The sequence below is a fragment of the Sapajus apella genome, unplaced genomic scaffold, assembly GCF_009761245.1.
Source record: "Sapajus apella isolate SASKATOON/1434 unplaced genomic scaffold, GSC_monkey_1.0 scaffold42, whole genome shotgun sequence".
In the NCBI taxonomy this organism is placed as follows: domain Eukaryota; kingdom Metazoa; phylum Chordata; class Mammalia; order Primates; family Cebidae; genus Sapajus; species Sapajus apella.
Genome location: NW_022436982.1, coordinates 14,410,831 through 14,435,139, shown reverse-complemented (window position 1 = coordinate 14,435,139; position 24,309 = coordinate 14,410,831). Strand labels below are relative to the sequence as shown.

General features: G+C 37.9%; 1 protein-coding gene and 1 long non-coding RNA gene across 4 annotated transcripts in view; both read left to right on the top strand.

Annotated features, from left to right (window-relative positions):
- The window catches only part of DENND4C (DENN domain containing 4C), a 132,282-nt gene that overhangs the window by 93,167 nt on the left and 14,806 nt on the right, over positions 1 to 24,309 (top strand). For 2 of the 3 annotated variants that reach the window (XM_032300103.1, XM_032300105.1), the window contains 10 exons: positions 532 to 738; positions 3,511 to 3,639; positions 5,334 to 5,478; positions 5,749 to 5,895; positions 10,071 to 10,193; positions 11,698 to 11,844; positions 15,418 to 16,583; positions 20,134 to 20,311; positions 21,857 to 21,966; positions 22,271 to 22,446. In XM_032300103.1, coding sequence (XP_032155994.1) covers positions 532 to 738; positions 3,511 to 3,639; positions 5,334 to 5,478; positions 5,749 to 5,895; positions 10,071 to 10,193; positions 11,698 to 11,844; positions 15,418 to 16,583; positions 20,134 to 20,311; positions 21,857 to 21,966; positions 22,271 to 22,446 — 2,528 coding nt within the window. The remainder of the gene's footprint in view (positions 1 to 531; positions 739 to 3,510; positions 3,640 to 5,333; positions 5,479 to 5,748; positions 5,896 to 10,070; positions 10,194 to 11,697; positions 11,845 to 15,417; positions 16,584 to 20,133; positions 20,312 to 21,856; positions 21,967 to 22,270; positions 22,447 to 24,309) is intronic. The other variant, XM_032300104.1, reaches the window with a different exon arrangement.
- On the top strand, positions 10,575 to 11,603 carry LOC116566111. The gene is made up of 2 exons (XR_004275736.1): positions 10,575 to 10,896; positions 11,216 to 11,603. It is a non-coding gene; the product is annotated as an uncharacterized LOC116566111 (long non-coding RNA).

Here is a 24,309-nt window from a genome sequence, read left to right as displayed (position 1 = left end):
CCTCGGCCTCCCAAAGTGCTGGGATTACAGGGTTGAGCTACCGCGACTGGCCAGGAATAGATCTTTTTTTAAGGAATCTGTCAATGAGGGAGTTAACATAGTCTGTAGCTTGGGAAGACAGAGTGGAAATCTTGGCAGGAGATAGCCTAGAGCATATTAAACTTCAGCAGAGAGAAGAGAGAAAAGAGTGAGAATATCACTTTTTCACCCATCAAAAATGAGTGCCTTCTTCGTAAAAGACACGAGCCATTCTATTATAAAAAGATGAGTGATGTTTGCTCTTAATTTCTACTCTGTTAGGAGACACATGGTTGCTAACAAATAGTTGTGGTATAGTATAAAGTACTATTGTAAAAAAATGTTCAGGGGAACCATTAGCACTAAGCAGGAAGCTACTCAGAAAAGTCAACTTCGAAGTGCTTGATTTTAGAGTCAAGTTTTACTTAAATTCGCCTCTCCTGTTTCCTTCTCACTTCTCCCCTCACCCTAATAAATTTTAGTAAATGCTGTAATATTTTATTCTCTTTCTAGGAAATAAAAACAGCTCATAAATTGGCAAAGAGATGTTATACAAATCCACCACAGTGGGCCAAGTGTCTGTTCAGTCATTGTTATAGTTTATGGTTTATTTGTCTTCCGGCCTATGTTAGAGTTTCTCATCCTAAGGTCAGAGCACTTCAGCAGGCATATGATGTACTTATTAAGATGAGGAAAACAGATGTGGATCCCTTAGATGAGGTAAGTATAACAAATTGACTTATTGTTTCTAAGATAAATTTTATTTTTGTACTGCTAATAAAATTTGGGTCTAAGTTGCTTTTAAGTGTGCTTAAGCATTTTCATTAAGGAGGAAAGGTAAAACTTACTGTGTTTCGTGGAGCTGGTGCATATTGTTCATTTTTTATTTTAGTTATTTATTTTTGAGCAAGGTTGGATCCATCCTTGGCTCATTGACGTCTCTGCCTTCTGGGTTCAGACAGTGCTGTAGCTCCTGAGTAACTGGAATTACAGGCACATGACACCATACCTGGCTGTGTGTGTGTGTGTGTGTGTGTGTGTGTGTGTGTGTGTGTGTGTATTTTTAATAGAGATGGGGTCTCACCATGTTGTTCAGGCTGGTCTTGAACTCCTGGCTTCAAGTGATCTGCCCACCTCAGCTTTGCAAAGTGCTGGGATTACAGGTGTGAGCCACTACAGCCGGCCATGTTTGTATATTTTTAAAGAGATGGGATCACGCTCCTCTCTTGCCCAGGCTGGAGTGCAGTTTTGTGATCATGGCTTACTGCAGCCTTGAACTCCTGGGCTCAAGCAGTTCTCCCACCTGTCTCTGGAGTAGCTAGGACTACAGGTATACAGTCCTGCACCTAGCCTGGCATATGTTTTTTTGTTTTGTTTTGTTTTTTAATTTTTTTCTTTCAAGGGATGGAATCTCACTTCGTTGCCCAGGCTGGTCTTGAACTCCTGGCTCTTGAACCCCCATCTTGGCCTCCCAAAGTGCTGGGATTACAGGCATGGGCTGCCATGGCCGGCTTCATTTTATTCTTAATATAACTTTATTGGGAAGGAGATAGGGAATAGGCTTTTAGTAAGTGGCTCTCTACTTAGGACCTGTGTCTTAGGGTGAGTTATATAGTCTGTTTTGGAGACAGGGCCATGTACTGTTGCCCAGGCTGGAGTGCAGTGGCGCTATCACAGCTCCCTGCAGCCTTGAACTTCTGGGCTCAAGTGATCCTCCCACTCAGCCTCCCAAGTAGCTGGAACTACAGGTGCACATCACCACGTCTGACTAATTTTTTTAGTTTTATATTTTGTAGAAATGGGGTCTCGATATGTTTCCTGGGCTGGTCTCAAACTCATGGCTTCAAGCCATCCTTCTGCTTGACCTCCCAAAGTGCTGAGATTATCAATGTGAACCATTGCACCTGGCCTGTAGAACCTATTTGTGTTTTGGATTAAACTTCTCAACTTTGGCACTATTGATATTTTGGCCCACGTAGTTGTTTATTTTAGGAGTCTGTCTTGTACATTGTGTAGGATGTTTAGCAGCATCCTTGGCGTCTACCTACTAGATGCCCCTCTTTCCCTGCACAGATCACAACAATAAAAAATGTTCCCTTGGAGAGCAAAATTGCTCCTGGAGAACCACCGAGGTAGATAATAATAGTACCTTCATCATAGTCTGAAGGTTAAATCAGTTAATATACTTAAAGTGCCTGGTTCATAGAAGCACTCAGTGAATGACGTACTAGACATTTTCATGCATATTTCTCTCAAGCCTCAGAAACCATCCTAAGAAGTACATACTGATATTATCCAGTTAATGGTTGAGGAAACTGAGGCACTTATTTAGCTTTTTCTCATGATATTTTTCTTTTTAAAAATTATTTTTGATGTTAAGATAACTATAAACTTTGTTGAACTAGAGCAGAATTAAAAATTAAAAATCTTTGCTGATAATGTTACAGTATATTTAACTTTGTTCTCATTCTTTTAAAGACAAGTCTTGTTGTTTTATAGGCATTTTGGAGATAAGTTTTTAATTCCTTTGGCAGTGAATGGAAAGCATAGTTATTGGGGAGAGACAGACTTTAATTATACTTGATTTTGTTTATTTTTTTAAGACAGTTTTACTCTTTTCCCTCAGGAAAAGAGTAAAATTGCAATCTTGGCTCACTGCAACCTCTTTCTCCCGGGTTCAAGCGATTCTCCTGCCCCAGCCTCCCGAGTACCTGGGATTACAGGCCTGTGCCACCATGCTTGGCTAATTTTTGTATTTATTTTATTTTATTTTTTGTAGAGATGGGGCTTCACCATGTTGGCCAGGCTGGTCTCAAACTCCTGACCTCAGGTGATTTGCCCACCTTGGCCTCCCAAAGTTCTGGGATTACAGGTGTGAGCCACTGCTGCTGGCCTCTATACTTGATTTTAGGAATGAATTACCTCTCAAATTTACAAAGAGTAATAGAGTAGATTTAGTTACTCAAACAAATGGGACATGGACAAATATGTCTTATATGAAATAGTTAATAATGATACTTGTATTAATGAATAGGTTTGGTGTTGTTTTTTTTTTTGAGACAGAGTCTCGCTGTGTCGCCCAGGCTGGAGTGCAATGGTGTGATATGGGCTCCTTGCAACCTCCACCTCCTGGGTTAAAGTGATTCTTGTGCCTCAGCCTCCCAAGTAGCTGGGATTGTAGGCATGAACCACCCTGCCCATCTAATTTTTGTACTGTTAGTAGAGATGAGGTTTTACCATGTTGGCCAGGTTGGTCTTGAAGTCCTGACCTCAGGTCATCTGCCCGCCTTGGCTCCCTAAGTGCTGTGAGGCGTGAGCCACTGCGCCCAGCCTGAATGGTCTTAAAAATAATTTGCTAAGATGCTCAAAGCAGAACAAAGGAGAAAATAATGCTTAATAACTTCATGAAAAGAATTCAGTAAAATTTCTACAATTCACAGATAGGGTAGTATGATAATTACTGACAATTCAATTTTTTGTTGTTGTTGTTAGGTGTGCTATCGAGTAGTAATGCAGCTTTGTGGACTTTGGGGTCATCCTGTTTTAGCAGTGAGAGTCTTATTTGAAATGAAAACTGCTAGGATAAAGCCTAATGCTATTACTTATGGTTATTATAATAAGGTAAGTAAGATCGACATTAGGCAATATGTGCTGCTTATTAAGAATGATAATTTTGTATACCTTTTGTTATTCATGAAATTCCTGTTAAAAGAGGTTTTGGGTTATAATTCTTTTTAAAAAATTGATAAAATGTATGTACATTTATCATGTACAGTATGTTTTGAGATATGTATATTGTGAAATGGATCAATCAGACTATTAAGTAATTGACATATGCCTTCACATACTTACCATTTTTTTGTGGTGAGAACACTTGTCTCTTAGCAATTTTCAAAATACAATACATTGTTATTAACTGTAGTCTCCATGTTGTTCAACAGATCTCTTGACTTTATTTCTTGTATCTAACTCAAATTTTGTATCTTTTGACCAATATCTTCCAGTACCCCGTTTCCCTTCACCTCCCAAAGCCCCTGGTAGCCAGTTCTACTAAGTTTTATGGGTTTCACTTTATTGGATCTCATATATATGTGAGATCATGCAGTATTTGTCTCTCTGTGCCTGGCTTGTTTCACTTACTGTCATGTCCTCTGGGATCATTCATATTGTCACAAATGACAGGATTTCCTTTTTTATTTCAGGCTGAATAATATTTCATTGTGTAAACCAAAGTTTCTTCATTCATTCATACATTGATGAACACTTAAGATGATTCCATATTTTGGTTATTATGAATAATGCTGCAGTAAATATGAGGAGTATAGATCTCTTGAGTGTACTGATTTCATTTCTTTTGCATATCTATACCCAGTAGTAGGATTGCTGGATGATATGGTAGTTCTAGTTTTAATTTTTTGAGGAAACTCCATACTATTTTTGAGGAATCTTTTTAATGGCTGTACTAATTTGCATTTCCACTGAATGTGTAAGTGTTCTTTTCTCCACATCCTTTTTTTTTTTTTTTTGAGCAGAGTTTCGCCCTTGTTGCCCAGACTGGAGTGCAGTGGTGTGATCTCGGCTCACTACAACCTCCACCTCCTAGGTTCAAGCAATTCTCCTGCCTCAGCCTCTCAAGTAGCTGGGATTACAGGCATGCGCCACCATGCCCAGCTAATTTTGTATTTTTAGTAAAGATGGGGGTTTTTCCCTGTTGTTCAGGCTGGTGTGGAACTCCCAACCTCAGGTGATCCGCACGCCTCTGCCTCCCAAAGTGCTGGGATTGCAGGCATGAGCCAACATGCCCAGCTGTTTACATCCTTAATCAACATCTTTTTTTTTTTTTTGACAATAATGATTCTAACAAGTATTAGGTGATATTTCATTATAGTCTTAATTTGTGTTTCTCTGATGTTTAGTAATGTTTAGCATTTTTTCATATACCTCTTGACTAGTATAACTTTATACAGCGAGTGCTCGACTTACGACCACTATTGGTTCCGACAGACCGGTTGTAACACGATTTGGTCATAAGTTGAGTAGGCTATATGCACATGGAGATGGTAGTGCTGCCAGAAGCTGGTCCGCACTGTCGTACGCCCAGCTGGGCAACGTTTGCACTGCCATACGCAGAGCAGTCGTGGCTAGCGATTGTGGTCGTAAAGTCGAATGGTCGTAAGTTGCATAGGTCGTAAGTCGATCAATACCTGTATTTGTGTGTGTGTGTACACACACACACACACACACATATGCATGTATGTGTTTTTAAAATCAGATATTGCTAATGAACATTATTTTTACCCTTATTTTACCTTTAGGTAGTTTTGGAGAGCCCGTGGCCTAGCAGTACCCGCAGTGGTATCTTCTTATGGACGAAGGTACGGAATGTGGTACGTGGCTTGGCACAGTTTAGGCAACCACTTAAAAAGACTGTGCAAAAATCACAGGTCTCCTCAATATCAGGTAATACATGTGATTGGAAGTATACTTTCTTGCTGAACCATGAGCTTTATAGGCATTTGAATTTTTAGCTATGTGAAGTAGAAAACTTAAATTGTGGTGGACATTTCCATATACAATTGAAGACAGATTATCTTAGTCCAAAATTGTTTTTGTTTTTTCTAGAAATTTAGAAAGTGTTCTGCGACTATAACTGAACTGTGGGTCATTCATGTTTAATTTAAGAGATTATCAATGCATGAGTTACTGAACTGCTATTGTCCTTATCTTTAGCTCCTCAGAATGTCACAGGTGGAAGTGATGGGGACACGGTGAGCCACGGTAGCGTGGATAGTTCTAATGATGCTAACAATGGGGAGCACACAGTCTTCGTCAGAGATTTAATCAGGCTTGAGTCCATTGATAATCACTCTAGCACAGGTACTAAAATACAGATTTTACTAACTCTTCACTTACTCTCATGTTTAATCTTTCCTTTTTCAAAAAGCTTCTTCCCTTCTTGAATTTGTGTGACATGAATACTTTAAAAGTAGTAGAAGCACTTTACTTTTAGTACTTTAAAAGTAGAAGAGAAGCAATACAAGTCTGCAGATCACTTTTCTTTATTTCCTATAGTACAGAATTAGTATGGTAGTTCTGTGCGCAGTGCTCTAGCATGATGCTTCTTTGTTTTTGTTCATCATTAATTTGTGAACATGTATGCTATAATTAGGAATTGTGAGCTAAGGAACTTCAAAATTAGTGACACAACTTGCAAATCTTTTTTTAATTAAATAGAAAATATATCTTAAAACTTTATGAATATTAAAAAGGAAAGGAAGGAAGTCACACCATGAGGAAAAGCATTCTCTTTAAGTTACGGTTTTTTTTAGATCTGAGAGCTACTGAAGCTGCTTTTATGTACATAACCATGGGAATAACCCCTGTCCTCTGAAGTTAGAAATAAGTATAGTTAAAGTAGCACATCGTGCAGATATATATGTGTTGCACATCCTTCTTCTTGTGTTGTTTTTTTTGTTGTGGTTGTTTTTAATATTTCAAGCCTTCCTTTAAAAAAGAATTCTGGGTCTAATTCCTGTGCTTCTGAACTTGTCTCAATGACTGAAGTTTCCTTTTCTCTGCTCTTTGTTGCTTTGCTTTTTGCTCTGTGCTGTTTCTTGGTGCTGCATTTGTCCTTGGCTGTCATGGTGTGGGGTGCAGACAGACTTGTATGACGTGAAGCTATGGATACACGTGTGCATTAATTCTACCCTTGACTGTTAACCACATCAGGTAATTTCCCATTTATTAGGTTAAATTTTGCTGACATGCAAGGGTGGGGGAAAGACTTTCATTGTATTTTAAGTATTGTTATGAATGGTAAACAGTTTTTATTTTCTTGCCTTTCTCCTTCAGATAAATGTAATCATATATAGACTCTATTGAAAATATCAAACTAACTTTCTTTTTTAATGGTCCATTTGCAAAGCATATTTTTTATCTTATTTGAAGATATATTAGGCCTTGCTAAAATTCTTATTTTGAGGTTGGTTTGTAGCATCATTGTGACAAATAGTGTTAAAAGCATTGAAGAATTAATTGTTTCAGCTGTTGAGGTGGTGTGGTTATTTCTTTCCAAAACTGTTCTACTGAATTATTATGCTAAAAGCAACCTTCCTGTAATTACAGGAGCATGTGTAAATAATTGAAAGTCAACATAAAGCTATACATTACAATTCTGTTTGTAATAAACTTCCTCAGTTTGCTGTCATGTTTGTATATTATATTAACAAATAAGAATTTTTATGAAACATTTATTTTAAAGCTACCTTATTTTATTTCCTCTAGCATTTTTTGCTGATACTTGTAGAGGACATGAGATTCATATATAAAAAAAACAAAAAAATTTTTTTCTTATGAAACCAGTTTTCCAGGAATAGTAATAGTAATACATAAATACCTTCCCCCATTCCTTCAGATTTTTAAGTCTATCTCATCATAGAGGCAATTTACTCCTTTAATGGAAATACCAGTCTCCTAATAATCCTGAGTAATTGATATAAAGACTTCAATAGTTGGGTGAGAACCTTCAGGTCCCCCTTATATATTTTAGCTGCATTTCAGATGACTGAATTCCACATAGTGAATTCTCAGTGGTGGTGTGTCTCTGTAGAACTTCTCATGATGCCATTTGATGCTTTTGGAGTCTTCAGCCCAGGTGCTTAAGTTGCTCATTTCATTAAGGACTATCTTATGAAATCTTTCCACTGGGTACCTGATACAGAGTCATTTAGCTGTTAGGGGCATGTTTGGTTTTAATCTAGCCAGGTCCCAGCCTAGTGTTTATTGCATAGAACAATATTGCTTTACCAGACTTTTTGAGGGAGCCAGTAAAAATGTGACTGAAGTTAGTCATTCTAAGTAATATTATTTAAAGACATTTAATTCTTTTGTTATAAAATGCAAACCCAGAGTCTGGGTGGCAGTGTAATAAGTGATGGAAAATGGAGGTACTTCGTATGTTATTTTATGTGCCTTTTATTGACATTGACATCTTTATGCTGATTTCTCTAGTGCCTGATCTTAGTTTTGATTTTAAATGATAGAACTTTAAAGTCAAAGCAGACTTTTAAAATATTTGAAATAATCTCAAACTTAGAGAAAAGTTGCAAGAATAATACAGAAAACTCTCGTATCTTTTGTCTAGATTCACTGCTTTTTAGTTTGCCACATTTGCTTTGTTATTTTCATTCTTTATGCATATACATACCATTTCTTTTTCCTAAATCATATGTGCAGGGTACATACATCTTGCCCTTTTACCTCTTACTATTTCAGTGGTGTTTTCTCTTATATATAACCATACTTTAGTTACCAAATTCAAGAAAACATTGATATACTACTTTATAGTTGATATTCCAAATTTGTCCTTTGTCCTAATGTTCCTTGTGGTAATTTAACTGCCTTTCTTTAGTCTTCCTTAACCTGGCACAGTTCCTTGGCCTTTAAAAAAATCTTTTATGACCTTGGCCTTTTTGCAGAATTCATTTTAATTATTTTGTGAAATGTTCTTTAATTTGGGTATGTCTGCTATTTCCTAGTGATTAGATTATACATCCATGGGTTTGCTACATAAATGATGTTGAATCCTTCTCAGGTTATCACATCCTACAGGCACACACAGTCTGTCAGACCATCATCGGTGATACTGATTTGGATCACCTGGTCTCACTATTGTCTGGTTTCTCTGTAGATAGTTACTATAATATTTTTTCCCTCTCAGATAAAAAGCTATTTTTGAAAGGACACTCTGTGACAATGTGCTAGTATCCTTTCTCATGACACTTTCTCTTTTAAATTTGATATCCATTGATGATGCTTGCCTGAACCAGTGATTACTATGATGGCTAAAAGTAGTGATTTTGCCAACTCTGTCACTCCTTTAGAAGATGATATTCTAGTATACAGAAAATTCTCCATTCTTTCCTTTTTTTCTTATTTATTATGAGTACGGATTCCTGGATTCCTATTTTATTCATTGAAGTGTAATTCATGACTGTCCTTATTTGATCTTCAAACTATCCCTGTGTTGGCCAGTGGGAACTCCTGTAAGCTGGTTTTTATGTCCATTAGATATTCTCCTATCATGTTTCTGAACACTACCTTTTTGGCACAACAGACTGTTCCGGCTCAATCTTGTACCTTCTCTATCTGAGCTCTAGAATCAGCCATTTCTTCAGGAATTCCTGGTTCTTTTTTATGGGGACTCGATTTTGGAAGCTAAGATTTCAGCTCACTGTTACCATGGTGTTACTCCTTCTCAACTTTTTTCCTAAGCTAGAAAAGATGTGTACTGTACATAAAAAATAATTTCAGAATTGTCACACTCATTTCTCTGTGAAAAACAAACCCACTAGGCAGTTCAGGATTTGATGATTACTCATAGGCTTAGTGTAAATATTCAAAATAATGTGTTCAAAAGTTACTTGAATTTGTCCTCCCCTGGCCCTTTCAGTGTGGTTATTCATGTGATATACAGTTGGCTTCATTTGTTTCTGTTTGCATTCAGTTGTACCCCCTTTATCTTACTGATTTTATTTTTTTTTAACATGCAGAAGTATATTAAATCTGCAAAGATAAAAGCAATACCATAGCCATACATAGAGAAGTTTTCTGCCTCTTTATTCATTTCATCTTATTTTCCCCCAACCCTGGTAGGTAACCATATTTACTGTTTTCTAGTTTATTTTTCCTGCATTTCTTTTTGCAAAAGGAAGCAGATATATGTATTTTTCATTCTTACATAGAAGGTAGCATTCTGTAGACACTCTCCAAAAGAGACTTTTCCAAACATCTTGTCTAAATCTTTTTAATTTACAGATGAAGAAATTAAGATTTAGTGCTTCCAAATGTGTTTAGTCTTTGATGTTCCTGTTTCTACTGTTCTTTGGTGCTTATCATTATTTTTAAAATGTTCTGTGTGCCTTGTGTGCTTTCTTGTCTTCCTTTTCTCTAACTTTAGTTGTGTAGATCAGTGGAATTTTATTTTGATATTTTATATATGAATTATAAGTATATGAAAACATTTATGTGTAAGCCTGCATTCTTTTTAACAGGTGGTCAGTCTGACCAAGGATATGGGTCTAAGGATGAACTTATAAAGGATGATGCAGAAATTCATGTGCCTGAAGAACAAGCAGCAAAAGAATTGATAACTAAAACAGAAATGCAAACAGAAGGTTAAATACTGATATTTATGAACTTTACTTAGAATAATACCTGTATTAATTAAAAGTTTATCTTAGTTGATAGCTTTGATGATTATTTTCACAAATGTGAGGTCTGGCTCTTAAGATGCTACATACTGTTATATAAGGTAGATTTCGGTAGTCTCTGAAGTTTAAGAGACCTTTATTTCTTTCTTTATGTTTTTTTTTTAGAGACAGGGTCTTGCTCTGTTGCCCAGGTTGAGTGCAGTGGCGAGACATGGCTTACTGCAGCCCTGATCTCCTGGCCTCATAGGATCTTCCTGCCTCAGCCCCCTGTCAGCTGGGACCACAGGCGCATGCCACCATGCCTGGCTAATTGTTAAATTTTTTGTAGAGACAAGATCTCACCATGTTGCCCAGGCTACTCTTGACTTCCTGAGCTCAAGAGTGCTTCCTGCCTCTGCCTCCCAGAGTGCTGGGATTACAGTTGTGGGCCACCACACCTGGCCATAAGAGACCTTTAGAGATTCTGTAGGTCAGCCATTAATTTTGCAGGAAAGTATGACCCATTGAGGCATTTGCCAGAATTACATAGCTACTTTTGACAGAACCAGGACTAAATTTTGAGTCATCAAAACTTCTATTTTAGTGCCCTTTTTAATTTTAAAATGCTCTTTCACTAGCAGTCCTTTAAATATATAGGTGGATAGTTTTCATTCATGGGTTAAAAGTAGTCTGTGGGGGGCCGGGCGCGGTGGCTCAAGCCTGTAATCCCAGCACTTTGGGAGGCCGAGGCGGGTGGATCACGAGGTCAAAAGATCGAGACCATCCTGATCAACATGGTGAAACCCCGTTTCTACTAAAAATACAAAAAATTAGCTGGGCATGGTGGCGTGTGCCTGTAATCCCAGCGACTCAGAAGGCTGGGGCAGGAGAATTGCCTGAACCCGGGAGGCGGAGGTTGCGGTGAGCCGAGATCGCGCCATTGCACTCCAGCCTGGGTAACAAGAGCGAAACTCCATCTCAAAAAAAAAAAAAAAAAAAAAAAAAAGTAGTCTGTGGTTTTCCCAGTTTTTATAGGACTCATTAAGGTAGAGATAATTTGTTGGAATCATTTCATGAAAATATAGAGGAATATTTTGGCTTATAGAATAAGATGTTCTTCCTCTTCGCTTTCAGAAAAGTGCACTTTCTTTGATGTTACTTATTTTATACTCCAGAATTATGGAGAAGCAAGCCCCTTTCCTACTGGCCAAGTGATGAGAAGGAGAACTGAAGGCCAGAGAGACTTAATTGATTCACTAAAGAACATTCATGTTAGGATTATTGAATACTAAAACAAAGCATTTATTTCAGTTAATACTGGCAGCATTTATGGCGTAAAATAAACCAGATACAGTCTATTTTACTTTGTGTCTGAAGTAAAATAGACACACTATTGGAGAAAACACACATACTATATAAAAATCAATATATGCTTTCTGTTTAATATTGGCAAAAGTCGGAAGGATAACATCCAAATATTTTTTTCCAGAGGTGTGTGATGCCTCTGCTATTGTGGCAAAACATTCACAACCGAGTCCAGAGCCTCACAGTCCTACTGAACCTCCTGCATGGGGCAGCAGTATTGTGAAAGTTCCATCTGGTATATTTGATATCAACAGCAGGAAATGTAGCACTGGTGAGTCTTTACATTTTGGTTATTAAATACTTAAAATATACTTCTATACACACATATGTATCTTAAATGACATTAAATTGTTTACCTAGTTGTAATGAACATGCTAAAGAGCCAGAAGGGACTTTCGAATTCTATAAATAGGCTAAAGAAATTGAAAATATTTTTACTTAAATGTGTTTGACTTTTAAAAGGAGTATTTGGTATATTTAGTTGTTATTTGGAATACCCTTTCCTGTTGTGGTGACTGTTCTCCATTTGGCCACTGTTTCTCATTGTGGATAATGAGAGAGTGTACTTGTAGGGCTTCCTGTATGCATCATGAACAGAGAGGCAGTGATGTGATCAAATCCCAGAGGGCTTATGAATGGCAGGCTAATTCCTATCAGTGAAGGGAAGTGGAAGACAAAGATTCACATCATTTCCCCTCTACACAGATATGCCAGTGGGGCTTTAGTTTTGGCCATTGTTATAGGTACCCCAAGCCACTTCTTATTTGTGATTGTAATAAATAACTCTGCGTGCATGACTCCCATGAAAGTAGTTTTCTACTTTCATTTATGTTGTAGGCCTTCCAAGAGTCTTATGGCACACATATAAGTATATGATTTTTGGTTTTTTTTTTTGAGATGGAATCGTTGCTCAGGCTGGAGTGCAGTGGTGGGATCTCAGCTCACTGCAGCCTCCACCTCCCGGGTTCAAGCAATTCTCTGCCTCAGCTTCCCAAGTATCTGGGATTACAGGCACCGCCACCACGCCTGGCTAGTTTTTGTATTTTTAGTAGAGACAGGGTTTCACCATTCTGGCCAGGCTGGTCTTGAATTCCTGACCTCCTGATCTACTCGCCTCAGTTTTCCAGAGTGCTGGGATTACAGGTGTGAGCCACTGCACCTGACCTCTAAGTATATGATTTTAAAAGACAATGAAATTGACCTGCATCCTTTGCTGTTCATTAGCGGTGGCTACAGTTCACTTTTCTAAAGTTGACTCTCTTGTCTGAAAATGTATCTATTGTGTGACTTTACAGAAATTAGTTCAGATTCTTAAACCAATATAAAAGCACTCCTTGTTCTTAAAGTCTTTTCTCTTTGTATTTACTGTGACTCCAAGTTTCACTCACTACATTTTTGGGTAGTGCTCAAGAGATGGGGCTAGAGGTTTTTTGAGAAAATAATTGAAAAACACATTGCAGATCCCATTTTCCTAACCTCTTGATAGCAAAGATGCTGGGGAAATAGAGTGAAGAGTTTTCTTCATCACAGGCTTAGAATCCCCTAAGAATATTGAACTGGACATGGTCTGTGGACTTTTGTGTTACTTTCCCTTTTAACTTACCTTATTTTCCTGTTAAGAATGAAGGGCAAGGATAATGGGACTTTTGTCAATATAGCGAATATTTTTTAAATTGAATAAAATATGCTGTTAAATTTCTGGAAGTACTATGAAAACCAGTAATATTTGCAAAGATTTGTTTCTCAAATATTGGGAACAGCCTTTAAAGCAGGTACATATTTTGAGTTGTAAAATAGGTTAGTTTAATTCCCATTAAGGCTTAAAAAGAATATCTCTAAATGCTTATTCTGATTAATTGATATAAATATGATTTTTAGTACTAACTTGAAAGATTAAAAAGAACCTTGAAATCAATCTTGAGGTTTAAAAGATCTTATCTAAGACAGCCTTCTTCCTTGAAGCTCCCAGACATTATGCTTTTTAATACAACATATGATGTGACTACAGTAAAAGGCACTGATAAAAAGAAAACAAAGGAAAGTAAACACAAATGAGAATCCTAAATATGAAATTTTCAGGCTGCTACACAGTTTTTGAGACAGGTCTCACTGTGTCACTTAGGCTGGAGTATAGTGGCACAGTCATGTCTCACTGCAGCCTCGACTTCCTGGGCTCAAGCAATCGAGGATTCTCCTACCTCAGTCCCCCAAGTAGCTGGGATTACAGGTGAGTGGCACCACGCCTGGCTAATTTTTCTATTTTTTTTGTGGAGACAGTGTTTCACCATTTTGCCCAGGCTGATCTTGAGCTCCTGAGCTCAGGTGATCCACCTGCCTCAGCTTCCCAAATTGCCGGGATTACAGGTGTGAGCCACTGGGCCTGGCCTGACCCTAACTTAAACAAAACAAAACAAAACAAAAAAAGAAAGAAGAAAATTTTTTTCTTATAGTTCTAGGGACTGTAAAGTCCAGGATTAGGGTTTTAGCATGGTGAGTTCTGCAGAGGGCCCTCTTCCAGGTTGCAGACTGCTAGCTTCTTATTGTATCCTCGCACAGCAGAGAAGGAGAGAGCTCTCAGGGTTTTCTTCTAGAAGGGCTCTAATCCCATTGATCAGGGTTCCACTTTCATGATCAAATTATCTTTCAAAGGCCCTGTCTCCTAATAACTGTCTCATTGGGGATTAGGATTTCAACATGTGGATTTTGGGGGACACAAACATTCAGTCTGTAACAGGTAGACTTAAGTTCTAATAATGATTCAAATAGGAAATAATAGCTTTTGGTCTTGGAGTGAAGCAAATTACATGGTAGCAAAGAGCAGAAGTCTGCTTGCTTCTTCCAAAGCTGAGGGAAGCCTCTATGGCCACTAGCATGTTTTTGCTTTATATGATCAAATAAGACCAACTTCTATGAAGGCTGAGATTATTTCTGTTTTATTTGCTTTTGTATTCTTAGCACCTCATATAGTGGATATTAGTAGGTGTTTAGATATTTGTTGAAGAAGTGGATATATCTGGATTATTTTTTAACCACTCAGATTTTATCAGCCTTTTTTTTTTTTTTTTTTTTTTTTGGTGGAGACAAGAGCCTCAAACCGTCGCAGTTGCCTAGGCTGGAGTGCTGTGGCATAATCTCAGCTTACTGCAACCTCTGCCTCTGGGGTTCAAGTGATTCTCCTGTCTCAGCCTCCTGAGCAGCTGGGATTACAGGTGCCTGCCACCAGGCCCAGCTAATTTTTTGTATTTTTAGTAGTGACGGGGTTTCACCGTGTTGGCCAGGCCAGTCTCAAACTTCTTACCTCCTGATTTGCCTGCCTCAGCCTCCCAAAGTGCTGTGATTACAGGCATGAGCTACCACGCCCAGCCAGCTTTCTTAGATTTGCCAGCGCTAAGCATTCCATTCCGGATTCTTTTACTTTACAGTAGTAGGGCTGTGAGTATAGCAAATATACAATTCCTCTACAATTACAAATTTGCTTTTTGCAGAGTAGATTCCTAGCAAGTATTTGTTGAATGGGTACAAAACTAAGATGTAAGAGATTCTTTCTTTTTCTGTGTTTTAGTGAACAACACAGACATATCCATCTATCATATATTGCATGATTTGTTTTTTTAAATGGGTGTTTATATACATACAGGATGAAAGACAGGTTATACATTAAAATGGTTTAAATAGCTTTTCCAGGGTACTTTTTAAAAAATACCTTCTTTATCGCCTCTGAATTTTCTGGGTCTTTTATTCTGTGTATATGTCACATTTGTAATCAGGAAAACAGTGAACATTTTAATAAAAGTTAGCTTGGAAAATAGAGATTCATTGTTAATATTTTTGCTTTCACTTTTAGGTAGTATATCAAATGTGCTGTTTTCTACTCAAGATCCAGTAGAAGATGCAGTCTTTGGTGAAGCTACTAATCTCAAGAAGAATGGTGTTAGAGCAGAAAAAAGACAAAAGCATTTTCCTGAGAGGAGTTGTAGTTTTAGTTCTGAAAGTCGAGCAGGAATGTTGCTTAAGAAGAGTAGTCTGGATTTGAATTCAAGTGAAATGGCTATCATGATGGGAGCAGATGCCAAGATTCTCACGGCAGCATTGACATGCCCTAAGACTTCTCCACTTCATAACGCAAGAACCCATAGCTTTGAGAATGTTAGCTGTCACCTACCTGATAGTAGGACTTGTGTGTCTGAAAGCACTTGGAATCCTGGGCACAGATCACCTCTGGTGCCAGAGATACTTGAGGAAAGCCAAGAACTCCTTGAGCCTGTGGTTGATGACATAGCTAAAACTACTGCAACAGAGGATACGTATGAGAGTCTACTCAGTGATAGTGCCAGTAATCAGTCCAGAGACTTGAAAATAGGATCCAGAGATCTGAAGAATAAGAGAAGTAGTTTATATGGTATTGCTAAGGCGGTTGAGAGGGAAGATGTTGAAACCGGACTAGATCCTTTGTCTCTTTTAGCCACTGAATGTACAGGGGAAAAAACTACTGTTTCTGAAGATAAGTTATTTTCTCCAGTTATTGCACGTAATCTGGCTGATGAAATAGAAAGCTATATGAACCTAAAAAGCCCCCTAGGTAGTAAATCTTCTAGTATGGAATTACACGGAGAGGAAAACAGGGAGTCTGGCATGACTGCTACATTTATTCATGCTCTAGAGAGGAGATCAAGCCTACCTTTAGATCATGGTTCACCAGCACAGGAAAATCCTGAAAGTGAAAAGAGCTCACCTGCAGTGTCCAGGTCTAAAACTTTTGCTGGGCGTTTCAAGCAGCAAACCCCCTCTCGAACTCATAAAGAACGTTCAACTTCTTTGTCAGCGCTAGTGCGTTCTTCACCGCATGGCTCACTGGGTTCTGTAGTAAATTCTTTGTCAGGATTAAAGCTGGATAATATACTCTCAGGGCCCAAGATAGATGTCCTAAAATCTGGCATGAAACAAGCAGCGACAGTAGCCAGTAAGATGTGGGTAGCTGTTGCATCTGCCTACAGCTACTCAGATGATGAGGTAAGAAAGCTTGATGTGTGTAGTCTATCTGCTATTGGAATGTTTATAGTATCTTTCTAGAAATATATGTATTATTATTAAGAGATTTCTGTGCCCAGGCTGGAGTGCAGCGGCGTGATCTTGGCTTCCTTGCAACCTCCGTCTCCTAGGTTTGAGCGATTCTTCTGCCTCACCCTCCTGAGTAGCTGGGACTACAGGGTTGTGCCACCAAGCCTGGCTAATTTTTGTATTTTTGGTAGAGACAAAGTTTTGCCATGTTGGCCAGGCTGGTCTTAAACTCCTGACCTCAGGTGATCCACCCTTATCGGCCTCCCAAAGTGCTGGGATTATAGGCATGAGCCACTTTTCCTGGCTGATTTCTGATAACTTTGGTTTTTATATTTTGTATAGTCTATCTGATACTGGAGTGTCTGTATATCTTTTAAAAAATATGTGAGGGATTATTAATAGAGTTCTGGTAACTTTGGTTTTCATATTTTAAAATTATGCATATTTGGTTTCTTTCTTGAAGTAACTTGAACATACATGTAAAGAAGTTGATAATGTAGAAATAGAATATCAGGATTACTTTATAATTCCATAGACTAGTCTAAACTAAAACATTGTTTATTTTTTTGAAACTTCTAATGATTAGCGTTTGAAGTTAATAAAAATGCCATATTATATTTGTGTAGCAATCACTTTTAAAATAATTTTTACCTATGTAATCTCCTTAATACATGTGAAGTCAAGCTGCAGCTTAATCCATAGATTTCATACTACATGATAAACATAATTGTCTTTAAAAAGCATTATAAATAGAGTAGTTAATCATTAGATCTTTTGATGAAAATGAAAGTGGGGAAATTTTGCTTGTTTTACAGAAAAAAATGGAAATGTCACCTTGTATGCAAAGAATTGTATAATATTTGAGTACTTTAGTAGAAAAGGCAGATATCTATATGTTGCTGTCATTTTTTAACAGTATGTCCTAGGTACTGTTATAAGCTATATGTCTATTTTATATATGAATATATACAAACATGGTATTTAATTTTCATAGCAACTCCATGAGGATGATACTATGGTTATCCTGATTTTGTAGATGATATATGAAATTCAGAGAGGCTAATTAGCTTCCCAAGATGACATAACTAGGGAATGGTGGAAATATGATTTGAAGTCAGGGAGATTGGCTCCAGAGTCCAGGCTCTTACTGTAGAAGCAGTATCTCAGGAGAAGAAACCAAAGAGCAATATATGAAAAGAGGTTCATGTTGGGGGCTATCCAGGAAAAAAAACCAAAGCAGGTGATATGTAAGTTGGGATTTGAAGGATACATTTGACATTTGGGGTTAAAGCCGTAAGAAGATTGTCAGAAGAGTATATCTGAAAGAATAATGTGAAATGGCATGAAAGCTTAAAATATCATACACTTTCAAGATAATCAATTTCAGGTTATTAAAGGTCTAAATCAGAATTAGAGACATGGGAAAAGAAATTAGACAAATAAGACTTTTATACCATTTGAAGGAAAACTTTATAGGCAAAATAATAATTGAATTAAAATTGTAGTATTGGGTATTATAAATTAACTATTTTGTATTTAAAGAGCTTATCAAATCAGTCAAGGGAAGGCAAAATAAAATAGCTTCCAAAGTGTCTTAACCTGGCATTATGAGAAAAAAAAAAGTGTATCATTTTATTTTATTTTTATTTTATTTTTTGAGATAGGGGCTTGCTTTGTTACCCAGGCTGGAGTACAGTGGCACAGACGTGGCTTACTGTAGCCTTGACCTCCTGGGCTCAAGCAGTCCTCCTGCCTCAGCCTCCTGATTGCTCCACCATGCCTTCTAATTTTTTATTTTTTGTAAAGATAGGGTCTTGCCATGTTGCCCAGGCTGGTCTTGAACTTCTGGGCTCAAGTGTTCCTAGGTCTCCCAAAGTGCTGATATTACAGCCATGAGCCAATGCACCCGGCCTTCATTTTATTTTTGAAATTTTATCGAAGTTGGGTATGAGGACTCATGCGTCTAATCCCAGCCCTTTTGGAGGTTGAGGTGGGCAGATTGCTTGAGCCCAGGAGTTTGAGAGTAACCTCGGCAACATGGCAAAACCCTATCTATACTACAAATACAAAAATTAACTGGGCATGGTGGCATGCACCTGTAGTCCCAGCTACCCTGGAAGATGAGGTGGGAGGATAGCTTGAGCCCAGGAGGCAGAGGTTGCAGTGATAGGAAGTCACACCACTGCATTCCAGCCTGGGTGACAGAGACCCTATCTCCCCTCTCCCGCCCCCCAAAAAATTATCTGTTAAAAATAAAAATACATTCCACAGGGTTATTTGAACTTGGAGTATATGACACTGTAAGTTCCAAGTCACCGTGGATCTGATCTTGTCTTTTCATTGTTGTAGTAGCCCTGGCACCAGTAAGCAATACCTGGCAAAAGACAAATAGTATATACTTAATAAATATTTACAAATAAAAGAATGAATAAGAAGCCTATAAAATGTTTATAACTCATCCAGAGTTTAAGGAAATAATTAGAGGTATATATAAAAATAGAGGAATTTACCAATGTAATTTATATAATATTTGAAACATTTTGAATGTTTAAGCAACAGGGGAGTTAGTAAGTATGTAATAGTGTATCAGTAAAACAAATGAGTTCACAGGGGTTTAAATAATTAGAAGAAAATTTACTGACACTAAAATAGTTATATAAGAAGTACAAGTTAACAATATTCTAATTTGTAAAGATTTATTATATGATTTTATATGTATATTTTAAATGACTAGAAGGCTATATATCAAGATTTTGATTTTATTCGCTGACTGTTGGTATCAAATGTTTTTTATTCCTTGTTTTACTTAACTGTATTTAATTTTTAAAAATCATTTAACATGATTTTTATAACAAGACACAAATCTTTTATTTTTACGCAGAAAACCTGATTATTGAAATGTTTTTCCATGTAAAGCTTCAACAATCACTTACGTAGTTAAGAACTACAGTGTTTGAAACTTTATTCATGTTTTGTGCCTCTAATATTGATATTTGTTATTCTGAACATTCATATTCCCAGCAGAAATGATCACAACAGCCTTATTTGAAACAACTCATATTATCCATATTTTCAGATTACATAATTAAAATTTAGAGAAGTTTAGTAATTTCTGTAAGGTTACATACCTAATAAATAGTGATGAAGAAGGTCATACTCTGGCTGGCTGACTCAGAAGCCCCTACTCTGCTTGCACTGGGATCCTCAATTCCATTGGAGACAGTGAGCTCCCTAGAATACTGTTATTTTATACAATTGAATATTGAGAGACACCCAGACCTCCCACATGCACCTGAGGCACAACATGATCTTTCTTAAAGTATTGTTGCTTATGGCTTGAGTGTCTTAGAGTGTGGAAGGGAAGTTCCAATTCATGGTTTTGAAAAATGGGGGGATAATTTGTTTAAGGATTATAGAGTTTTCTGAAAAGGGTAGAGTGAGTATGTTCCCATTGGAGAAGGTATTATTCATGTATGTGGAATTTTATTTTTTTCAATTAAAGGAAGAAACTAGTAGAGACTACAGCTTCCCAGCTGGCCTCGAAGACCATATTTTGGGGGAGAATATGTCGCCTAACACAAGTATCTCAGGGTTGGTCCCCAGTGAACTTACCCAGAGCAACACAAGCCTTGGCAGTAGCAGCAGTAGTGGAGATGTAGGAAAACTGCATTATCCAACAGGTATGGGGAAGGATTTTCCTTTCTTCGTTTGCTTCATAATAGTCTTTGCTTTCTTTTTTTAAAAATTTATTTTTATTTAAAAAAAATTTTTTTTAAGAGACAGGATTTTGTCATGTTGCCCAGGCTGGTCTCAAACTCCTGGGCTCAAGCAGACTGCCTGCCCCTGCCTCCCAAAGTGCTGGGATTACAGGTGTGAGCCACAGAACCTGGCCTGTCTTCACTTACTTTAATTTAGATGCCTATAACTTCCCTGCTCCCCAACAAGCCCCATTTGTTGAGATGACTGAGACATTTTTAATACTAGCTGCCTTACCATCTATTCTGATCTTGCATGATTTATAACTCCTGTGATCACCTACTGCCTTTGCTTTTGGTTGTATATATTTGTGGGCTATATCATTAATTCTCAAACTTTGGCATGCATCAGAATAATCTGGGGAAATTGTTTTAAAATATATGCAAGTGTCCAAGCCTTACGCTAAAACTTCTGAGACTGAATTTGTGAGGTGGAGCCTTGGGATATGTATTTTTTAAGCAGCTCTCTCTGGGTGAATCAGACATATACAAGAGTTTGAGAATCCCTAGGCTGTGTCATTGAAGTTTCTTTCTCCATATTACTTTTTTTTTTTTTTTTTTTTTTTTTTTTTTTTGAGTCGGAGTTTCGCTCTTGTTACCCAGGCTGGAGTGCAATGGCGCAATCTCGGCTCACCGCAACCTCCGCCTCCTGGGTTCAGGCAATTCTCCTGCCTCAGCCTCTTGAGTAGCTGGGATTACAGGCACGTGTCACCACGCGCAGCTAATTTTTTGTAGTTTTAGTAGAGACGGGGTTTCACCATGTTGACCAGGATGGTCTCGATCTCTTGACCTCATGATCCACCCGCCTTGGCCTCCCAAAGTGCTGGGATTACAGGCGTGAGCCACCGCGCCCGGCCGTCCATATTACTTTTTAAAATTATAATTCTTTTCTTTTTCTTTGACTTTTTATTATAAAAATTTCAAATGTCTGGGCCGGGTGTGGTGGCTCACACCTGTAATTCTAGCACTTTGGAAGGCCGAGGCGCATAGATTGCCTGAGCTCAGGAGTTCGAGACCAACCTGGGCAACACATTGAAACCCTGTCACTACTAAAATACAAAAAAAATTGGCTAGCTGTGGCAGCGTGCACCTGTAATCCCAGCTACTTGGGAGGCTGAGGCAGGAGAATCGCTTGAACCTGGGAGGCAGAGGTTGCAGTGAGTCGAGATCATGCCATTTGTACTCCAGCCTGGGTGACAGAGCAAGACTCCATCTCAAAAAAAAAAAAAAAAAAAAATTCAAATGTCCTGAAAGTTGAAAGAATTGCATAATGAACGATCATGTATTTTCCAACTAGATTTAATTAACTGTTGTTAACTTTATCTCTATGTATGCATACATTTTTATATTGAGCCAATTGAAAAACATTTGCAGACTTTATGATATGTCTCCCCTAAATACTTTGGCATACATTTTCAAAAAATAGGGTCATTCCTTGTGTAAGGTTTTATGATGTTTATTCCTTTGTAGGTGAAGTTCCATTTCCAAGAGGTATGAAAGGACAAGACCTTGAAAAATCAGATCATGGTTCTTCTCAAAATACCAGCATGTCTAGCATCTATCAGAATTGTGCAATGGAGGTAAAAGTTCTATATTCAGTTCATGATAAAGTAGCTGTAAGCATATTTTTATTTCAGATTGGCATTTAACAGGATTCTATTATACCCTTGGGGACAGTATATATAATAAAGTAAGTCATTTTGTTGAATTTGTTTGATGTCCTATTTAAAATAATGAACTGGTAGTTTACCTGTGAAATAATAGAACTGTTAAAAATTCCAAATTTGATCAATGGAATAAATAAAATCCCATTATCTCAAGAGAATTCCTGTTAAGATTAATTTTTATTAGAGGTTCTCAGTGTCTGCATTTTTCTGTTTTTAGGTTTTGATGTCCAGTTGTTCACAGTGTACCACTTGTGGAGCTTTAGTCTATGATGAAGAAATTATGGCTGGATGGACAGCAGATGATTCAAATTTGAATACAACTTGTCCATTCTGCAAAAGCAATTTCTTGCCTCTTCTCAATATAGAATTCAAAGATTTGAGAGGTTCTGCAAGGTTAGTATTATAAAAGCTCCCTCAAGAAATAAGCACCCCCAAAAGAAATGAGTTCTGGGAGAAGAGTGAAATATTCATGGTATGCTCCAGGTCTGCCTTCCTATCTGTCCTTCACCTTCAGTATTTGAGTACGAATACTAGTAATGTGGGAGCCTACTTTTCCATTTTATTTAAAGTAGGATTATCAGCCAGGTGCCATGGCTGATGCCTGTAATCTCAACATTTTGGGAGGCCCAGGTGGGATTATTTCTTGAGGTCAGGAGTTTAAGACCAGCCTGGGCAACATGGCAAGACCCTGTGTCTACAAAAAAATTTTTTTTAATTGGCTGGGCATGGGAGTCTGCATCTGTGGTTGCAGCTACTAGAAAGGCTGAGACAGGAGGATTGCATGAACCCAGGAGTTTGAAACTGCTTTGAGCATGTAATTTAAAAGAAGCAAAGGGGGAAGAAAAGGCTTCAACTCTTCTGTTATCACTTGCACTTCCTGGCAGTGTTCTGTGCAGTGAAATGACCAAATTCTAGGCAATAGAAAGGAGACTAGCTGATCTATAATCAGACATTCAATAATTGAGAGTTTGGTAACACTATGCTGACCTAAGGGATTATACTGTTTGTTTTATGGAACAAATTGAACTTTTTATTATTTTCTGTCTTTAGCTGCTTTAAAAAAAATACATTGCTGGGTACAGTGGCTCACGCCTGTAATCGTAGCACTTTGGGAGGCCAAGGCAGTGAGATTGTCAGAGCTCAGGAGTTTGAGACCAGCCTGGGCAACATGGTGAAACCCTGTCTCTACTAAAATACAAAAAAATTAGCCAGGTGTGGTGGCGTGCGCCTGTAGTCCCAGCTACTCAGGAGGCTGTGGCAGGAGAATTGCTTGAACCTGGGAGGCGGAGGTTGCAGTGAGCCGAGATTGCGCCACTGTACTCCAGCTTGGGCGACAGAGCGAGATTCTGTCTCCAAAAAAAAAAAAAAAGTACATTTAGGCCTGGTGCGATGGCGCACACCTGCAATCCCAATACTTTGGGAGGGCAAGGCAGGTGGATCACTTGATGTTAGGAGTTTAAGATCAGCCTGGGCAACATGGCAAATCCCCATTTCTACAAAAAGTACAAAAAAGGTTAGCCAGACATGGTGGCACATGCCTGTAGTCTCAGGTACTCAGGAAACTGAGGTAAGAGAATGGTTTGAACCCAGGAGGTGGAGGTTGCAGTGAGCTGAGATCGTGCCACTGCACTCTAGCCTGGGCTACAGAGTGAGACTCCATCTGAAAAACAAACAAAAACATTTAATTGTAGAGGTGTTTCTTCTCTGTTTTTCTTTTAGCTTCAGGCATGGGGGTAAGTCAAATCATACTCTTTAATTCCTGACACACTATCATCTTTGGCCTGTGCAAGGGCCTTCTTGTATTTATTCTCCTTTCCCCATTCCCATCCTCATTCACTTATTCTACAAAGACACTGACTCTGCTAAGTGTGATATATATCTCAATTTATTTATTTTTATTACTCAGTTTAAAATCTGAGTTACTATATGTATATCTGGTTTATGCCTGTTCTCCTACAGTAACTTAATATGTCTTTGTAGTTATCCATTATTCTAGTGTTAGATACTTCAATTGCTTTCAGTTCTCTATTACAACAAACATCACTGTGGTAATGCAGTGCACTGCCCAATACGTATCCCCTTTTGGACTTGTGAAGTAGTTTCTCTCAGAAATAATCCTTGGAGTGAGATCATTTTCATACATGATTTTAGTAAACACAAAATATTGCTTCCCAGATGGCTACACTCCCACAAGAAGTAGTACTCAAGAATTCTCATTCTTTATCTTTTCTTTTTTTTTTTTTTTTTTTTTTTTTT